We start from the raw sequence: 16,032 nt of genomic DNA on the forward strand, positions 1-16,032 counted from the left end.
AATAGGATTCAGCGATAATTAACTGTGTTTTTATTTTCCATCACTCACGCTTCGTCCTTTAAATGCATTACTCACTCGCTTATTAGCGCTTCCTCTAAAAATAGATAAATGCAATTTATGACAGTGTAGCTTTGTGATATAGGAATAGATGTTACATTAGCTGTATTACGTGTAAAACATCATACGTAATGTACATGAAAATAAGCACGAAAGATTTGTCATTTCTATATTAATGCCCCAAAAGCGAGAATTCTGACAAACACGGATATTACTTACTTTGATTAATAGCTCTAAACAAACGCGCGCCAAAATTGCGACAAGGCCAGCTTGACACGCGATGTGTTAATCGAGTATTAATGTTAAATTAACGCCAAAATATCCCATCTGCATTCCAGCTATTTTAGACATTTAGACGAAAGCAGTCTTTCGCGGTGACGTTAAGCGGCAATCGCTTTGTATTAACGCGCCGAGTCTAAGCAACGCTAACAGATGTGAAAATGAATAATTTTCCGCGCTGAAATGATTTCGCGACCTAGCGTTAATCCGTTATCGCAGACTTTCTTTATGTCGACGACGAGCGAGGACTTGGCCTTGACTAGTTCCGTAAAACCGGCTATTAAAAGTTCCGCCTCTGTTCTTCCGAATGGCATTTCTTTCTCTCGCAATGCCCGCGTTTCGCTCGCTTACTCAAGCGCGCGCTGGGATTGCGCGATCTCATGCGTATACACTTCGGCGCCAAGAAGCATGTGGTGTTTTTGGCACTTTGGCGCCGCTCGAGGGGCTTCGAAAGGAGACGGAAAGCCGGCGGCATGTCTGTCGTTCGACGCTGATTCAGCGACGAAACCGGACGGCTTATTACGACAACTTTGTTATACCGAGAGAGTCCCGGACCGATCGTGTTTTCTTTTAATAAAAACATGCTTGTGAAATTCCTATACGAACATCGGATCTAGTGAAAGATTTTTATGTGACAATTTTTTGCCCGATTTAGTCAACAGTAATCTTCGATTTTCACATAAACAATTAAAACATTTCACGAATTTTAGTTTCATTTCGAAGTGCAAATGAGTAACAATAACTCTTTGTACAAGTGCGCGAGGCCTTTTAACTAGAATTCTAATTAAAAAACTTAATTACAAATACTTGAATTACATTCTTTCGCGCGCAAATAAAGATTCCAGACTGTAATTAAATAAGCTGCGAGCGCATCAATCTTAATTAGAAAAAAATTATTCGGACCAGAAAAGTAACGCAGATGAAAATGTTCTAGAAAACTTGTTGTGGTGCCGGCAAATGTGCGTTTCACCCCGCGCGAGAAGAATCGCGCGCGAGAGAGAGAGGCGGCGAAGATGGAGAACCGAAGTTTATCTTCTCCGTGCGGCCGCGCGGCGGACTCGTCGTCGCGTTACGTTATCGCGGTGATGACTGTGATCGTGTTTATCTTGCTTTACAGAACCGCTCGCTCGCTTTATATGTGATTTATCGCGGACGCAGCGCGTATTACGAATCGCACTTACGACCGTGGAGAGGCACAGCCTCGTAAAGTTTACGGCATTATAAATAAACGCGCGAGGGCAACGCGAAACGAGGGAGCGATGCTCGAAATTAAAGCTGAAACGAGATGTAACGCCGGAAGCAAATATTTCATGAATTTCAGTAATATCTTTCTTTTATCGTGCGTTGCTTATTATTTTTTTAAGCGCGCCGTGAAATGCGTGAAACTAAGTCTTTTATGTGACAGGCGCGTACAAGGGAGCGTACAAAGTTAAAGATAAAACGTCTCCTGCGTGAGAAATCTTGAAAGAAGAAAAAAATATTTTTTTGTTTTCCACGCAAACTGCCTCGAGGCTGCATAAGTTAAGATAACAATTATCAATATGAATATATTGTTGCGAAAAATGTAACAAAATCAGTCCATTCTTTGAAACACTCGTGCACAGTCCAAGGATACAGAATCATTTGTTTTGAATAATAATAATAAACAATATAATAAATGGCAATAATGTTTGATCGAATTATGGTATGCGAGATAAGAAGTTCACACGAGTTCAAATGTCCCACTCAGAGAATTCGTCACTAAAGACGCTGTATTACGAAACATCTACACGGACTGCAAATTTCTTTAATCGCAATGTTACTGCAATTTCATGCTAACATTGCGGCCAATCATCGCCACGCGACGTGATTGATAATCGCTGATATTGAAAGCCGCACAAGGCAGTCTGAATTTTAAGGTCGAAATTCTTGAGAGATAACAACGGAGCTGCCGGCCGACGACATTGCGTTACTCGAGAGCTATTGTTGGGCAAAGTGACTAATCGACTCGTTATATAGCGGATGTATTACAGCCGTCCAAGGTAATTATCGGTCGCTAACAGCCAGATACACAGCGAGATTTTTACCGACGCGGTACGGTGGTTAAATCTGACGTTAAACTTATTGACATCGCGATACGATATATGCGGACGTAACAAAGCGTATCATTTTTTTTCAGACATAAAGATGGTGGCTCTTGTACTATAGACGCATGTAAATAATTGCACTGTAAAAATCAGATAAGCGATAATTACAACGTTATCGATCAAATGTCATTATGTAACAATGCAAAGTCGGTTATTTTTAGACAGTTACTTATTCCCACAATTATTTTTAATATTTTTGCGTGCATTAAGAATTGAGCAAGCTTGAATCGAGAATTCAAACTGATAAAAACTGAAATTAACTATTAATTTATTAATCGAGTAAATTATTCAGATTTTAAATTCATAAAAAATTGTATCAGATTAAATCAAATATCTTTAAAATGAGAAAATGTTTTACAAACAAAATAAATAAACAAATTTATTGGCAAATAACTTCGTCAAAAATTTATGCGAGTTGACTTGATATCAATTTAAATTCAAAATATCAGAAAAATATCTCTATGCTGTATGAACCATTAATATTAAAATAAGCAACTGATACCACTTGAGGGAACTCATTAAAATCCTTATCAAATTTTACACTCTCCGCGTCTACAAAATTACGTATAAATATGTAACGGAAGTTCGAACGCAGTTACCATATACGACGACCAAAACGATGTCACAGGCAATCGATCGAGTCCCCGCGGACGCGTTCACCGTGAGAGAGACACTTGCCCTTTGATTTGCAAGTCTCTCGTAATGTGCCCCTTCGGCACATAAATCCCTGCCGTTGCGCACGCTACGACCGCAAAGGGTTAATTACTACATGTAAATCACACCGGGCCGCACCACGTGTACGCGGTGTACATAACACACACACACATGCGCGCACACATTCTCCGGCTTCGATCTCGTAACCGGCATCGGTTACATTATTTATCTATCGGGCGGATACGCGCGAGGCGATTTGAACGTATTTATTAATGGACAAACAACGTTAGCGTACGGGTTTACAGAGAAATGTTAATTGGACGCAATCCGGACAACCCTATATTTATCACCGCCGGCTTAATGACGTTTATCCAAAGCGGGTGCAATCCGCGGCTTTATTTAATCCACTGCTTTTGATTTGGACTCGGTTTTCCGTTTACGCGAACATAATCACGGCCCACACGCGTTTCCCACGTAAAAAAGACCCGCAAAGCGAAATTATTAATTGTGTTCGGCTGTATGATCATCAGCGTAATCAGGTTATTATATCTCTGGAAATAAATTTTTAATTTACGAACAACGAAAAATTCTCTTTATCGGATTTTATTAATTTTTATGAGAAAAAAATACGATAGGAAAGAGGAATAGTGAATTTATGGGATTTATCGGTCTCACTCAAATGTAACGCGAATATTGTTGTAGCATGTTATCGCAAATAAATATAACTGCATGCACACGCGCGGATTTTTTCTCAGCTATAGTGACGCACGCCGCGCGTCATAGCAAATTATCGTTCCCGTATGCGCGTCATTGTAGCCGAGAGGGTGTACTTTAACATCTAACTCTTACACTTTGTGTACTAAAGGTTAACGACCGCTTGGAAAGCTTTACATTAAATTATTGCGTTAACCCACTTGTATCGACAGCTATAACTGTTTGTTTGATATCGGAAATCAATTCTTCAACTCTTTACTTTATTAATATTTTAGAAGAAAGAAAAAGAGACGTCCGGAAATTTTTATAAACTATATTATCTATTATAATTAAAGAATTTATAATGTAATTTAATTCATCTCTCCAACATGATGTATAAGACGCTTAACGAGAGATGTAAACAGCTTGAAAAAATCTCTAAGAGAATTTTTCGTCGTTTATATTTCTGTATGTCTAAGTTAAAAATATATTTCTAGCAGAAATGTATAATAAGCGCGCTCTGACTCGCATTACGAATCCGCCATCAATCAAAATCATATTTGAAATAAAAGTCTTCTGTCAATATTTGCGACCTTGCGTGACAAATGAAAGAGCTGCAGATGAGATTTGAGAACGACTCCCGGAGAGAACTGTAATATATTGTTGCGTAACATCAATTAGCGAATCCAGGCGCAATCATACGTTCCGCTTCTTTAAGCTGTTCGCGTTTCAACGTGTATCATGGGAGGAACTAATGATTCTCTACCGTTCAGCGCTAAAGTTGTCTTTAATGAGTTCTCGCATGAAGAAAATCCGCGAGCAGATATATTTGAGAAGAATTCACGGAGAAGCGTAACGCATTGCCGAGTTCTTGGAATGTTAATTAGCGAAACTAAGCGTAATCATATCTGTTATGATTGTCGTTCCATATAGCTTCTTCAAGCTACTCGCGCTTCAATGTATATCGAGAGACTTTAATGACTCTCTTTCACTCGGTGCAGATTTTCCTCAACGAGCTCCCGCATGGAGAAAATCCGCGCGAGCGTAACATTGCAGGAGCTATTTGAGAGAGAAGTGAGATTTGAGAAAGAGAACTAGCGGAGAACCGTGCCGTATTATCGAGTCCTTGAAACACCAATTAGCAAAACTAGGCGTAATCATATCTGCCACGGCTGTCGTTGCAGATAAATGTTCCGGATTGTTCACGCCTCAACGTATCGCTTAACCGTTCCACTAAACGCTCCATTTCGCCTGTAAACTCGTTCGCGCGAGGAGACGCCGCGATACCATCGGAAATATTACGAATCGATGCGATATTGAACGCGACATTTGCGAGTTTCGCGTCCGCTCTGCGAGACGTCAGCCCGGCCCGTATCCGTCGTACGTGTTTCATTACGCAAATGATTTTCCATTTATTAATAGCCGCGATTTGGCAACCACTGTTGTTTACCAAGCTCGGCCATATACGTCGCGCCCGCGTGTGTGTGTGTGTGTGTGCATATGACACACGTACGCTAGTTATTACGGAATTAACGTACATAGCGTCGTTCAGGGACGCTAATCATCGACGGTAACGTGAGTCGAGAATCCCTGATGTAATATTATTCGCATCGTGAAATATCGCGTTACTGTAATATTAAATTTCGCGTGAAAACTCTCATAAAGACTGACATAACGTCCTAAGCTTTTATAAGCAAATAATTCGTATTACGTAAACATTGGGAAAATCACTGTTCAACTGTATTTCTTTTATTGTTTATACATATAGCGCAATCGATAGGAAACGAGGAGAAATATATAGCAAGAAAAAGTAAAAATTCACTAGAACACAAACGTGAAAAGTAATCAATTAATCATTGAATAATTTGATTGCGAATTGAATCGATGTAAATTGCTTCGTCAAACGTGGAATCAACCGATATAAATTGCTATCGAAGCAAAGAAGAACTACGTAATGTTGTTTATTTCTTGAACAATGTTGTACGCGAACTTTGCGCGTGCATGCGCACGCGAGCCGTACGTTAGTTCGCTTCGCGACGACCGCAAATTGTAAATGATAGTGTTGCAAACGGTCGGCGACGAGCCGTTTCCTCGCGTACGCGTGTTTGTGCGTGCGAATTTGCACATAATGTGCGAAAGCGAGCTTGGGAATTTCAGAGCAGACACCGCCGACATAGACAACATATGCGCGACGGCGACAAGTTTTGTGTTTCGATACTTCCGTAAGAACGGAAATTATAATCTCGCATTAATAATTATCTGCTATGCTAAGCGAACGGTCATTCAATGACAGACATTTTATGCAAATCACATCGAGCGTTAATTACGATCATCTATACGTATGTTATTTAATAGAATAATTATTTCACTCTATTAAAAATTCCGAACTTTTTCAATAATATTTTGTTCTCTCATAACCGGTCTTTGAATAATAATTATTATTAGTCTGAATAACATAAAAAATTATTATAAATTATCTAATGCATCGCTTGTTTTCAACTTGTGACGATGAAAATTTACTCATGTAAATTTTCATCGCCGCAAGTTGAAAAACAACTATACGCAAATTACATCATCAGAAGAAATAGTAATATTATCGAAAAATAACCACCTAATTACAATTGTTTGCACATCATTATGAAGCCGTTAAAAAATAACGAGCAATCAATTTGATCGTCGAGCGCTACTTCGACGCCGGTGTTTACTTCATCACAATCACCTCGATTGATCACACAGTCCCGAGCTCGAAATGGCAAATGTGCTCGAGGAGTCATTAACCCAATTGATCGATCCTTCCCCATCCTTCGCCATCTATACTTTCACCGAAAAATGCGAGAGTGCTTTTACTCTCTTGCGGCCTCGCAGGCCGAAAATTAAGTCCCGCGACCTCGACGACGCTGTTCATCACGTCGGCTTGAATATGCATGCGAATTCCATCCTGTTTACAACGAGTATCTGGCAAGCGCGACGTGACGGCGACCGATCGTCACGGGTGACACAGATATTTTCTTAATCTCTGAAATACACCTACAGCCAATTGCGAATACCATCGCGTATAGGTAACGCAAACCGGTCTTTCCGTTCGAGTAACGCCACCCTAGGCTTGAAAACAAATCGTTGCGCAACAACGAGTATAATTATTCACGCAGTGACATTAGACCGATGAGTAGTTGACGAGACGCGGCTTCCGAACTTAGCTAATGGAGTCAATTAGGAAACCGATTTTCAGCTCCGCAAAGTGCGGATTCGCGTCCTCGCGTGGCGATTCCGCGCCGTGCGTTCGCGCGCGGTCGAAAACGGATTGTTGCGCAAAAGCGAGCGAAGTTATTCACGCATTGACATTAGATCGGCATAATAGCTTCCGAGTCGGCACGCAGCCAGTTCGAACCGATTCCGAGCGCGAAAATTCAGAACCGGTCTCGCCGTCACGTAGCGATTTTGTCACGAGCTCGCGATCGCAAGCAACATTGTTGCGCAACAACAAGTTATTTTCACCTAATATTGTTCACGTCAGTTCGCGAAAAATCGCCAATCGCTGCTCTCTCGGCACGCTTAAAATATCCGCTTGTTTTCCGTATCATTAACTCCTTGTGATTTTATGTGTCGACGTAATGCCTTACGTCAATCTTGCGTAAAGTTTTTTGGATAGTTAAACACATGATTACAATTAGCAAATGGGAAAAATGCAGATGGATATTTGGCGGTTTCTCGGTAATTTAAATATCATTGTAGTATTATCACTCTCGGCTTTAAGTGTTGACTGATGTAGTGATTTGTCATTCACGCCGTTAAAAATAACCATTTGCGCAAGAACATCAGAAGTACATTAGGACACTGCAGTTTATGCGAAGTACGCGTGGTCTGTTTCCATGAATTTCCATAACGATTTTGCCGTGCATATAAAAGTGAATAACCACGTCTCACGGTGCTCACTCGATTATCGCATTATGGAAGATGTGCGCGCGTTTCAAACTATTTGTATAAAAGAATGGTAATGAGAATACAGCCATGTAGCATGCGAGATCTTTTATTCGGTGATCTATCGATGGTTTTCTTGAAAAATCATCATCTTTGTGTTAAAAAATCATAATCGTTAAAGTTAGTGATATAGTTCTAAAAATATTTTATCATAAATATAAATGACAAGAAATTTAATGAACTGTTTATCGTGCTTTAATTTTCAAAGTTTTGACATTTAATATTTTGGCAATTAGAATCAAAATTTGATTAAAATTCATGAATTCATGAATTTAAAGAACAAGATTTTGCTATTTGTCACCTGAAACATAATGCATGACAATTGTGTAAACTATTCATATTCATCTTTCCGCTAAAAGGAAATCAGTTTTAAATGAGAAACTGCTACGCGTATCAAATGTGTCTAATGTGCGTATGTCAATAACTGCAATGCTTAACATTTTGTATATATTTCTTTTAAACGATTGCCAAGTTACATTCGTTAAAAAATCATAATCATTAAAGTTAGTGACATGGTTTTAAAAATATTTTATCATAAATATAAACAAGAAAAAATTAATAATTTAATAAAATGTCATGTTTACCGAGCTTTAAAACTTTAATTTTCAAGCTTTGACATTAAATATTTTGGCAATTAGATTTCCAATCAAAACTTTAAATTAAAATTCCTGAATTTTTGAGGAACAAGATTTTGCAAGATTTATCGCCCGAGGCGATAATTCATACTTTGTGTGTAAACAATTAACCATTGATATTCATCTTTCTGCTAAAAAGAAATCAGTTTCAAACGAGAAACTGCTACGCGCATGAAATGTACCTGACATGCCAATAGTTATGTCAATAACTGCAATGCTTAGCGCTTTGTATATATTTCTTTTAAACGATTGCCAAGTTACATTAACCCCGATCCCCTGCGGAACGTGTTACACCATCGGAGTTAGATGCGCGTGAAAACGCTCGATTGGACAGTGAACGATCGACGACCTCATTGGCCGACGACACTTTGCACCTGCAGATGCAACAGCCACGCGCGTGCAATGCCGTAGACACCGACGGAATGTTCACCCCGAACACTGACTAAGCGCTAATGACATTCGATTTAATCGCGCGCGTATATGTATGCAATGTCTCCTGTCTGTGTGCGCGATCATATATTAATTATACGTAGTGTCTATCGTAGTCTGCGCATAGTCTAGCAGTGGAATATCTAAATTATCATCCGATACGCCGTTTAAGTACACTGACAATAAGTGGTGGCAATTACTTCCGATTACTACTTGCGTTACGTATAAAATAACAGTTTAGCGCGGATTATTATTCTTTATGCGTGCATCTTGCATGTAACGATTGCAACAGAATACATGCAATATCTATTAATAATAAAATTGGAAGTAGTATGTAATGAGGGAAGTGAAAAAAAAGTGTGTTTGTTATAATGACAGATCAATCATACAATTGTGAAAAAAAAATAACGATAGAATTATCGTTAAGAATAATGATAAAATGTTAAGAATGCATTTCTCCATTGCACCTATTCTGAACTCGAATCTGAATCTGAATGCGAATTCTATCGTGAAAAGAAAATTGGCGCTTTATTCATATGGATTACCCATTCAGTTCCATGTAAATGTAAAAGAAATGTATAGATTGTTTCTTTTTTTCATAAATCCCGCAGCACGCAATTGCGAAATGCAATCTAATAAAATCGCATTCTCGCCGTCCGTAACGGACTGCGGTTACTATGCGGTACAAAAGTCGACGTGCAACTATGCCTACCGATAATGAAATTAATAACAGTACGCAACGCGCGATGTTAAAAATAAGAAAACTATTAATACTCTAATTCGATCTAGATGCAAATCTTATGATGGAAAAAACCTGGGCAATTTATTTATACGGATTGTTCTACCATTTATTGTATCGCGTAAATGTAAGAGAAAAATATGGATCATTATTTTCTTTTTTTTTCCAACAGACTCCGTAACATGCAATTGCAAAGTGCAATCTAATAAAATCGCGTTATCGGCGCGTAACGCACCGACTGCTATACGGTACAGAAGCGCAACTAAGCCTATTAATAATGAAATTAGTAATAGCATACAACGCGAGGGATTAAAAATGAGAAAATTACTGATTTCCTGTAATGATAGTATCAATTGCCGCGGAGTCATTAACAATAAAGTATTAACACTCTATTGTATCTCTGTGCTCCAATTCTGAATGCGAATTGTATCGCGGGAAGAAAATTCACGCTTTATTTATACGAGGGGGGGTTATTCCACCATTCTACCATTCAGTTTCATGTAAATGTAAGAGAAACGCATGGATCATTATTTCCTCTTTCCATAGATCCCGCAACACGCAATTGCGAAATACAATCTAATAAAACCGCGTTATCGCCGCCGTAACGCACCGCGGCTGCTATACGGTACAAAAGTCGGCGTGCAACCATGCCGGAATATACGGTTGCAATTTGAATACTACGCGGTTCAATTTGCATGTCAAAGGAGAACACAGTCGATTATGCTACTCGGTGCGGACGCGCGGCAGCAATGACTGAAGGTCGTAACTAGAACACGCGGAATTACGCACATGTGATTCGCGTATCCAACTAGAACACAAACGAGGCCACCCGCGGATCCATATCCGAATATAAAACGTGCCAAAATACGAAAATTGGGCCTCGTACAGTCGCGGGCGAGCAGCGCGATTTTCGATGGCAACAGGTTCGACGACCTCCCGCTTAAATTGGATAATAGATAGCGTCGCGGTAAAATTGAAGAGAATCGCTCTCCGAGTCGAATTACGCAACACCACGATGACAATTACGTGTTGCGACAATTCTAATAGATGCTGAAGAAAGCCTCTCTTAATTAATACAATTGATCTAGATTTCAATCTAGAGTGTTTTTGCTTTCCTGTTCCTGGAAATTTCCGTAATTACCTATTTATTGAATAAAAGCAATGATCTCAGTTAGACACATTGCACCGAATCTCATTTTGTCACGTGCTCTTATTTTTGTGTCATTGTATGAGTCATATATCAAAAAGATGTATCAATTTAAATTTATATCATTATCGCGGTCCACGGGATATATGTAACGAGCGCTTACCAAATCAGTAGTGAGACACTTATAATTAGGATAGTTGCTACGTGCCGTGTCTCACAAACGTGATGTAGATTTTCTCGAAACGGGTAACTTTATCGTCAATACGACATCCCTTGGATATTCGCATTTGAGAATGTGATTGCGCACACATTACATTCTTCCACGAATCTCGCTTAAATATAAAAATCTAATAAAAATGAATGTGACAAAGTTTTGGAAAGATCCGCTTAGAATAAATTCGAGGAAAAAAAAGTTGTTACGGCTTTTTCCATTTTTCATTTGTGAATTCACTATTTTCGCTATTATGCAACGATTTCTTTTTATACTTCTCAATTTTTTTTAGTAAAAATTATTTTTAACAAATTTATATGTGAAAATAATAATATTTAAGATATTTTCAAAAAATATAAATATAATATAAAAAAGAAAAAGTAAATTATATATAAAAATAAATTCTTAATCTTCGATTTTTACATTGCAATATATAATATGTTCATTCATCGTAATACATTAAACACGAGAATTTTATAGAATATATTTATAAAAGTCTTTGAAATAAAAACGGAACGAAACATAGTTTAAAACTTATCATTAACTAATCGATAACGAGTCTCTATACGATCCTCTATATAATATACAGTAATTTTTCAACATATTAAGTATGTCAAAACACTAAAAATTGCAAAGATTGAAAAGTGGATTAAGCCTATCATATTATGATTAATTCGAGACACTACAAGCGACCCTGAACAAAAATAGGTAGATAAGGTAGACGACAGATAAGTCGGAATCATTAAAATTTTTTACAGGCTTATTGTAGAGAGAGAGAGATGTACCGCGTTGACTCACTACTTTATAGTCACGTAAATATGTAATTTTCCATACTTTTATAAAATTATAATAATTATAATAATCTGTCTCCACATATCAACGACTGAGGATCGAAGATTAAGAATTTATTTTTTATTTATTTTTTCTTTATATATATATAATAAATTCTTAAATATATTCCGAGTCTATATTTAATTTTTTTTTAAATTTATACTTCAAACAAATTATCGGATATCTCGTATATAAAAGTTTTATCAAATTTGTTGGCTATGCATATTGACGATAAATGTTGACGATGCATATTGACGATAAATGACGATAAGATATATAAAACTACTTTATATGTAGCTGCATGATAATGACCTTCATTTTTAATGGACATAACGGCCCGTATTTTTCTTTGCTCTACACGCTACATATATTTTTCATGTAAACTTACATTATGATAATACAATGTCGATCGTGGACTCACCTTTTCGTCGAGATTGTTCAGATCCGGCAGCTGAAACAGAAAACAAAATTGAATTAGTACGATTAAAAGTCAAAAATTATAAAAGTATAAAACATAAAATTATGAAACTATAAAACAAATCATTTCTCCAATAATTTACATTTAATACTAATCTATAAATTTAAAAAAATTCCTATAATTCAATAAATCGTCAATTTATATTCGATGCAGAAAAAAGAAATTATTTAACGAATCCATAAAAAAACATATGTTTATAAAATTAATAAAAGCTAAAAATTTTAATTACAGTTAAAATCAAATAAAACATTCAATCTTATAACTAAATGAATATTGTTAATCAATGCAGCATAAATTTAAGCAATTCATGTAAAATTACTATAAAAAAAACCTGATAAAATATAAAGTTTTATTTAGATTTCTTCATAGTGTTTCTATTTTATGAACAATAAAGGTTAAAGATATTTATATATATCGTATGTATTTTTATTACGATACAAAAATAAATTTATGTCTAAAAAATACAGTAAGAAAAGATTATCAAACTTTTGAGCATATTAATTTTCTATTTTTCCTCTTCTTCAAATATTCCTCAAATAATTGAACGTAAAAAAAGTGGAAAGAAATTTTTTTGTGTCTCATAAAAAACCTTTTTTCTCTCGTGTAACCACCGAGAACAGAGACGGCTGGTGTGCCATCTATCCAAGTCATTTCGGAATAATATCTTCAACTTTACCGACGACAGTCGGTTATCGATCTGTGAGCTGTTGTACCGCCAGCCAGGCGTGCGGCAGCGTCGACAGATGCCGCCTAGCGTTGTGAAATTTTGAGATTCCTCGTAAATTGAAGGGAATTGATGCCAATTTGTATCAATCAGCCGTTGCGGCTGGTTACATTCTCGCGGAGTCTGCACGCAGCGTGCTGGAATTAATTTAGCGCCCGATGTGTCGGGCTGCTTGATTAACTTTCATGGTCGTCGTACGTGCTTTGAAAGAAAAAATGTTCCGGCATTCTATAAAATGCTTTACACGAGGAAATCAGAGTATTATTGATTATTGAATTCACAATATAAATGCAATATTTAACGAGACAAAAGAAATTAATATCGTTCATTCTGCTGTACATCGTTAAAAAACTTTGCGAGTAAGCTTTTAGAGGAATAAATCTGCGAAATAAATATTTGCGTTAAATTAATTAAACTGCTACTAGTTAAGCATAATAATTTAGAATATACATAAAACAAAATTTTTGCAATATAAAAGTTTCTAGCACACTTCGCGGCTTCTCTCTATACTGACAAAAATAAAAAAGATAAACACTCTTATTGATTTTCATTGTAGAATATCTGGAGTATCGTTTACATAGAGAGCTGCAAAAAAAAGATCCAGAATTTATAGATAGTTGCACTGAAAAAAATGCTTCGTAAATACATATATCTCGAAAAATCAATTCTTTCAGAGTTGCAAGCGATTCTCGGTTTTAGTAACGCAGGTGATTTCGTTTGCTTCTATTTATTCGCATGCACTGCGAAAACGAATGACTATTTTACCGTGTTGTCATTCGAATGTTTATCAAAGATGTTCACGTATCTTTCGTAGAAGCTTGACATCTTCGTATCAATTGCAAATTCTTTAAAAAAATTTCTGATTTTTTCCCAACTAATTCGAAGAAAACTGGAAATTTTTCGAAGCACATATTTGCAAATCTATAATACAACGATGGCAAACGTGTGTAAAAATAAGAAGAAGACATAAAACGATGTGAGACGTGCACCTGTAAACATAGAAGCGATAATATGATAAAATACATATTCGTTTTCACATCGCGAATGGAAAACACCCAAATCACTTGCATCACTTGTTGAAACCAAAAAATGCTTGCAAAAAGTTGACTTTCGTATATTATGTATAAATCTAGTGTGCTAAAGTTCTGAAATATATGCAGTTAATTATATAGAGTCCTGAATTTAGAATGCGGATGCGGGCAGTTTTTCGATAGATCGATCAGTCAATGGATCGGATTATCGGAAGGGCTCGGCTATCAATTAAAGGCGCTCCTTTTATGTTCGCCTCTCCCGGACAATTTCAAAATCGCTGACCAAGGACGGTCAGCGGAATCCGCCGCCGCACCGGTAAATGCGTAATCGCGTATAAATCAGCGCGAGGAGAAGGAGCGCGATGCATATTTATGCGCTTGTGGCGCCCGAGAAATTAAATTCACACATTTCATCGGCCCTATAAAGCATGCGCATATTTTGCGCAACGGAACGCTGAGAATGCAAGTCGCGGATCCGGAAGAGATTTGTTCCTCCCGCCGCTTGTGATCCCATCCATTATCGCGCACGCTGATTGAATTGCCTTATTAAGATGTCCGAGTGTGCGGGCGTTGCGCGACATTAATTCGATTATCGAGTCGATATCGCGGTGATCGGGAATTTTTACGCGACTCTCCTTGCATCACGCCACGACAATAGCCGTGTGCTAAATCGTACGACGCGAGACGCGCGGAAACCTTAACTTACATTTATTCAAATTATTACGAATTTATTCAAACCATTGCAAATTTATTCAAATTACTTATTCAAACTATTATTACGTAATTATGATATCCATTATGAATGCAATATTCTAATTAATTGATTAGATAGTCCGGTAATGTTGCAAATAACATCGAATAATCACAAATCACAAATTTTTTATCCACCACATTAATGCTTGGCAATTTTGACCTTGCCTGTTAAATATGCAAATTAATATAGCATATCACTATATTCGGATATTTGCGCAGTTTCAATTCACTGACATTGAGAGAGTGTTCGTATTATCGCCGTGCTACAATCCATTTGGCATTCGTATTCATTCGTCTTCGCACACTGTTGTGTGCGCAAGATTGAGGATTGGGAAATGGTTTAATGAGCCGTAAGTAGGTAATTGCGTGCGTCTCGCATGGTGTGTTTGCAAGTAGTAAATAGACTGACGGTAACGAAGATCTATTAATATGAAGTGCTTTATTCTAGTAAATAATAAAGAGAGACGTGTCTTAAAATAAAATTAATAAATCAAGATCATCACTGAAGAATCACAGATCAATGGAGAAAAACAGATCAATCTATTTTCGCGACTCTGTCTTCAACTGAACTCATTGCTATATTTAACAGGCGTATTAAAGATTATATTAATTTTAGCAAAAGAGTCTCGCGCGATAAAATTATCTTTGCTGATGTATAATTATATAGCGCATGAAATTAAAGATTGACAAGAAAATAGATAAAAACAAAGTATATTACAGTAATGCAAATGCTTAGCTATTAAATACAATGAATATTACATTTAATAGCTAAGTAAAGATATTCAAGCAGTTTTCATAATATCTCGGAATAATTTGCGGATCCGGCAATAATTTGCGGATGAAATTGTTACGAATAATGGGAAGCCGACGTGAAAATAATAGCCGTATCGTGTTTGCGGTTTTATTAGAAACATAAACAAATAGCACAACGTTGATTATGCATTCTCACGATTTCTCATACATAATCGCGCGTATGTGCACGGTTTACTCCTGAATGCCATATGCGCGCACAGTTTGTTGCGCAGAATTGTCGTCGCGCTTGATGACGGCACTTTGCCGCGTGTGCTCGCAATTTACGCGACGAATAAACTTTGATTTATACCGCCGTCACTATTCGCCGAATGTGCAGCCTGCGCATCCGCGACGAAGGGATAAAAAAAAAGAAACTCCCTCTAAAAGGGAACGAAGTTACGTTCGCCGCGTCATGTCGCACCGTAACGATAAACAATCTATTTGATTAGACCCGCCTTTTCGCGACTACTTGATA

General features: G+C 37.2%; 1 protein-coding gene across 4 annotated transcripts in view; it reads right to left on the reverse strand.

The window, feature by feature from the left end:
- The window catches only part of Sesn (Sestrin), a 173,299-nt gene that overhangs the window by 99,364 nt on the left and 57,903 nt on the right, over nucleotides 1–16,032 (reverse strand). For all 4 annotated transcript variants that reach the window (XM_012366505.2, XM_067353350.1, XM_067353352.1 and 1 more), the window contains one exon: nucleotides 12,201–12,230. In XM_012366505.2, coding sequence (XP_012221928.2) covers nucleotides 12,201–12,230 — 30 coding nt within the window. The remainder of the gene's footprint in view (nucleotides 1–12,200; nucleotides 12,231–16,032) is intronic.

Source organism: Linepithema humile, chromosome 4 (assembly GCF_040581485.1).
Source record: "Linepithema humile isolate Giens D197 chromosome 4, Lhum_UNIL_v1.0, whole genome shotgun sequence".
In the NCBI taxonomy this organism is placed as follows: Eukaryota; Metazoa; Arthropoda; class Insecta; order Hymenoptera; family Formicidae; genus Linepithema; species Linepithema humile.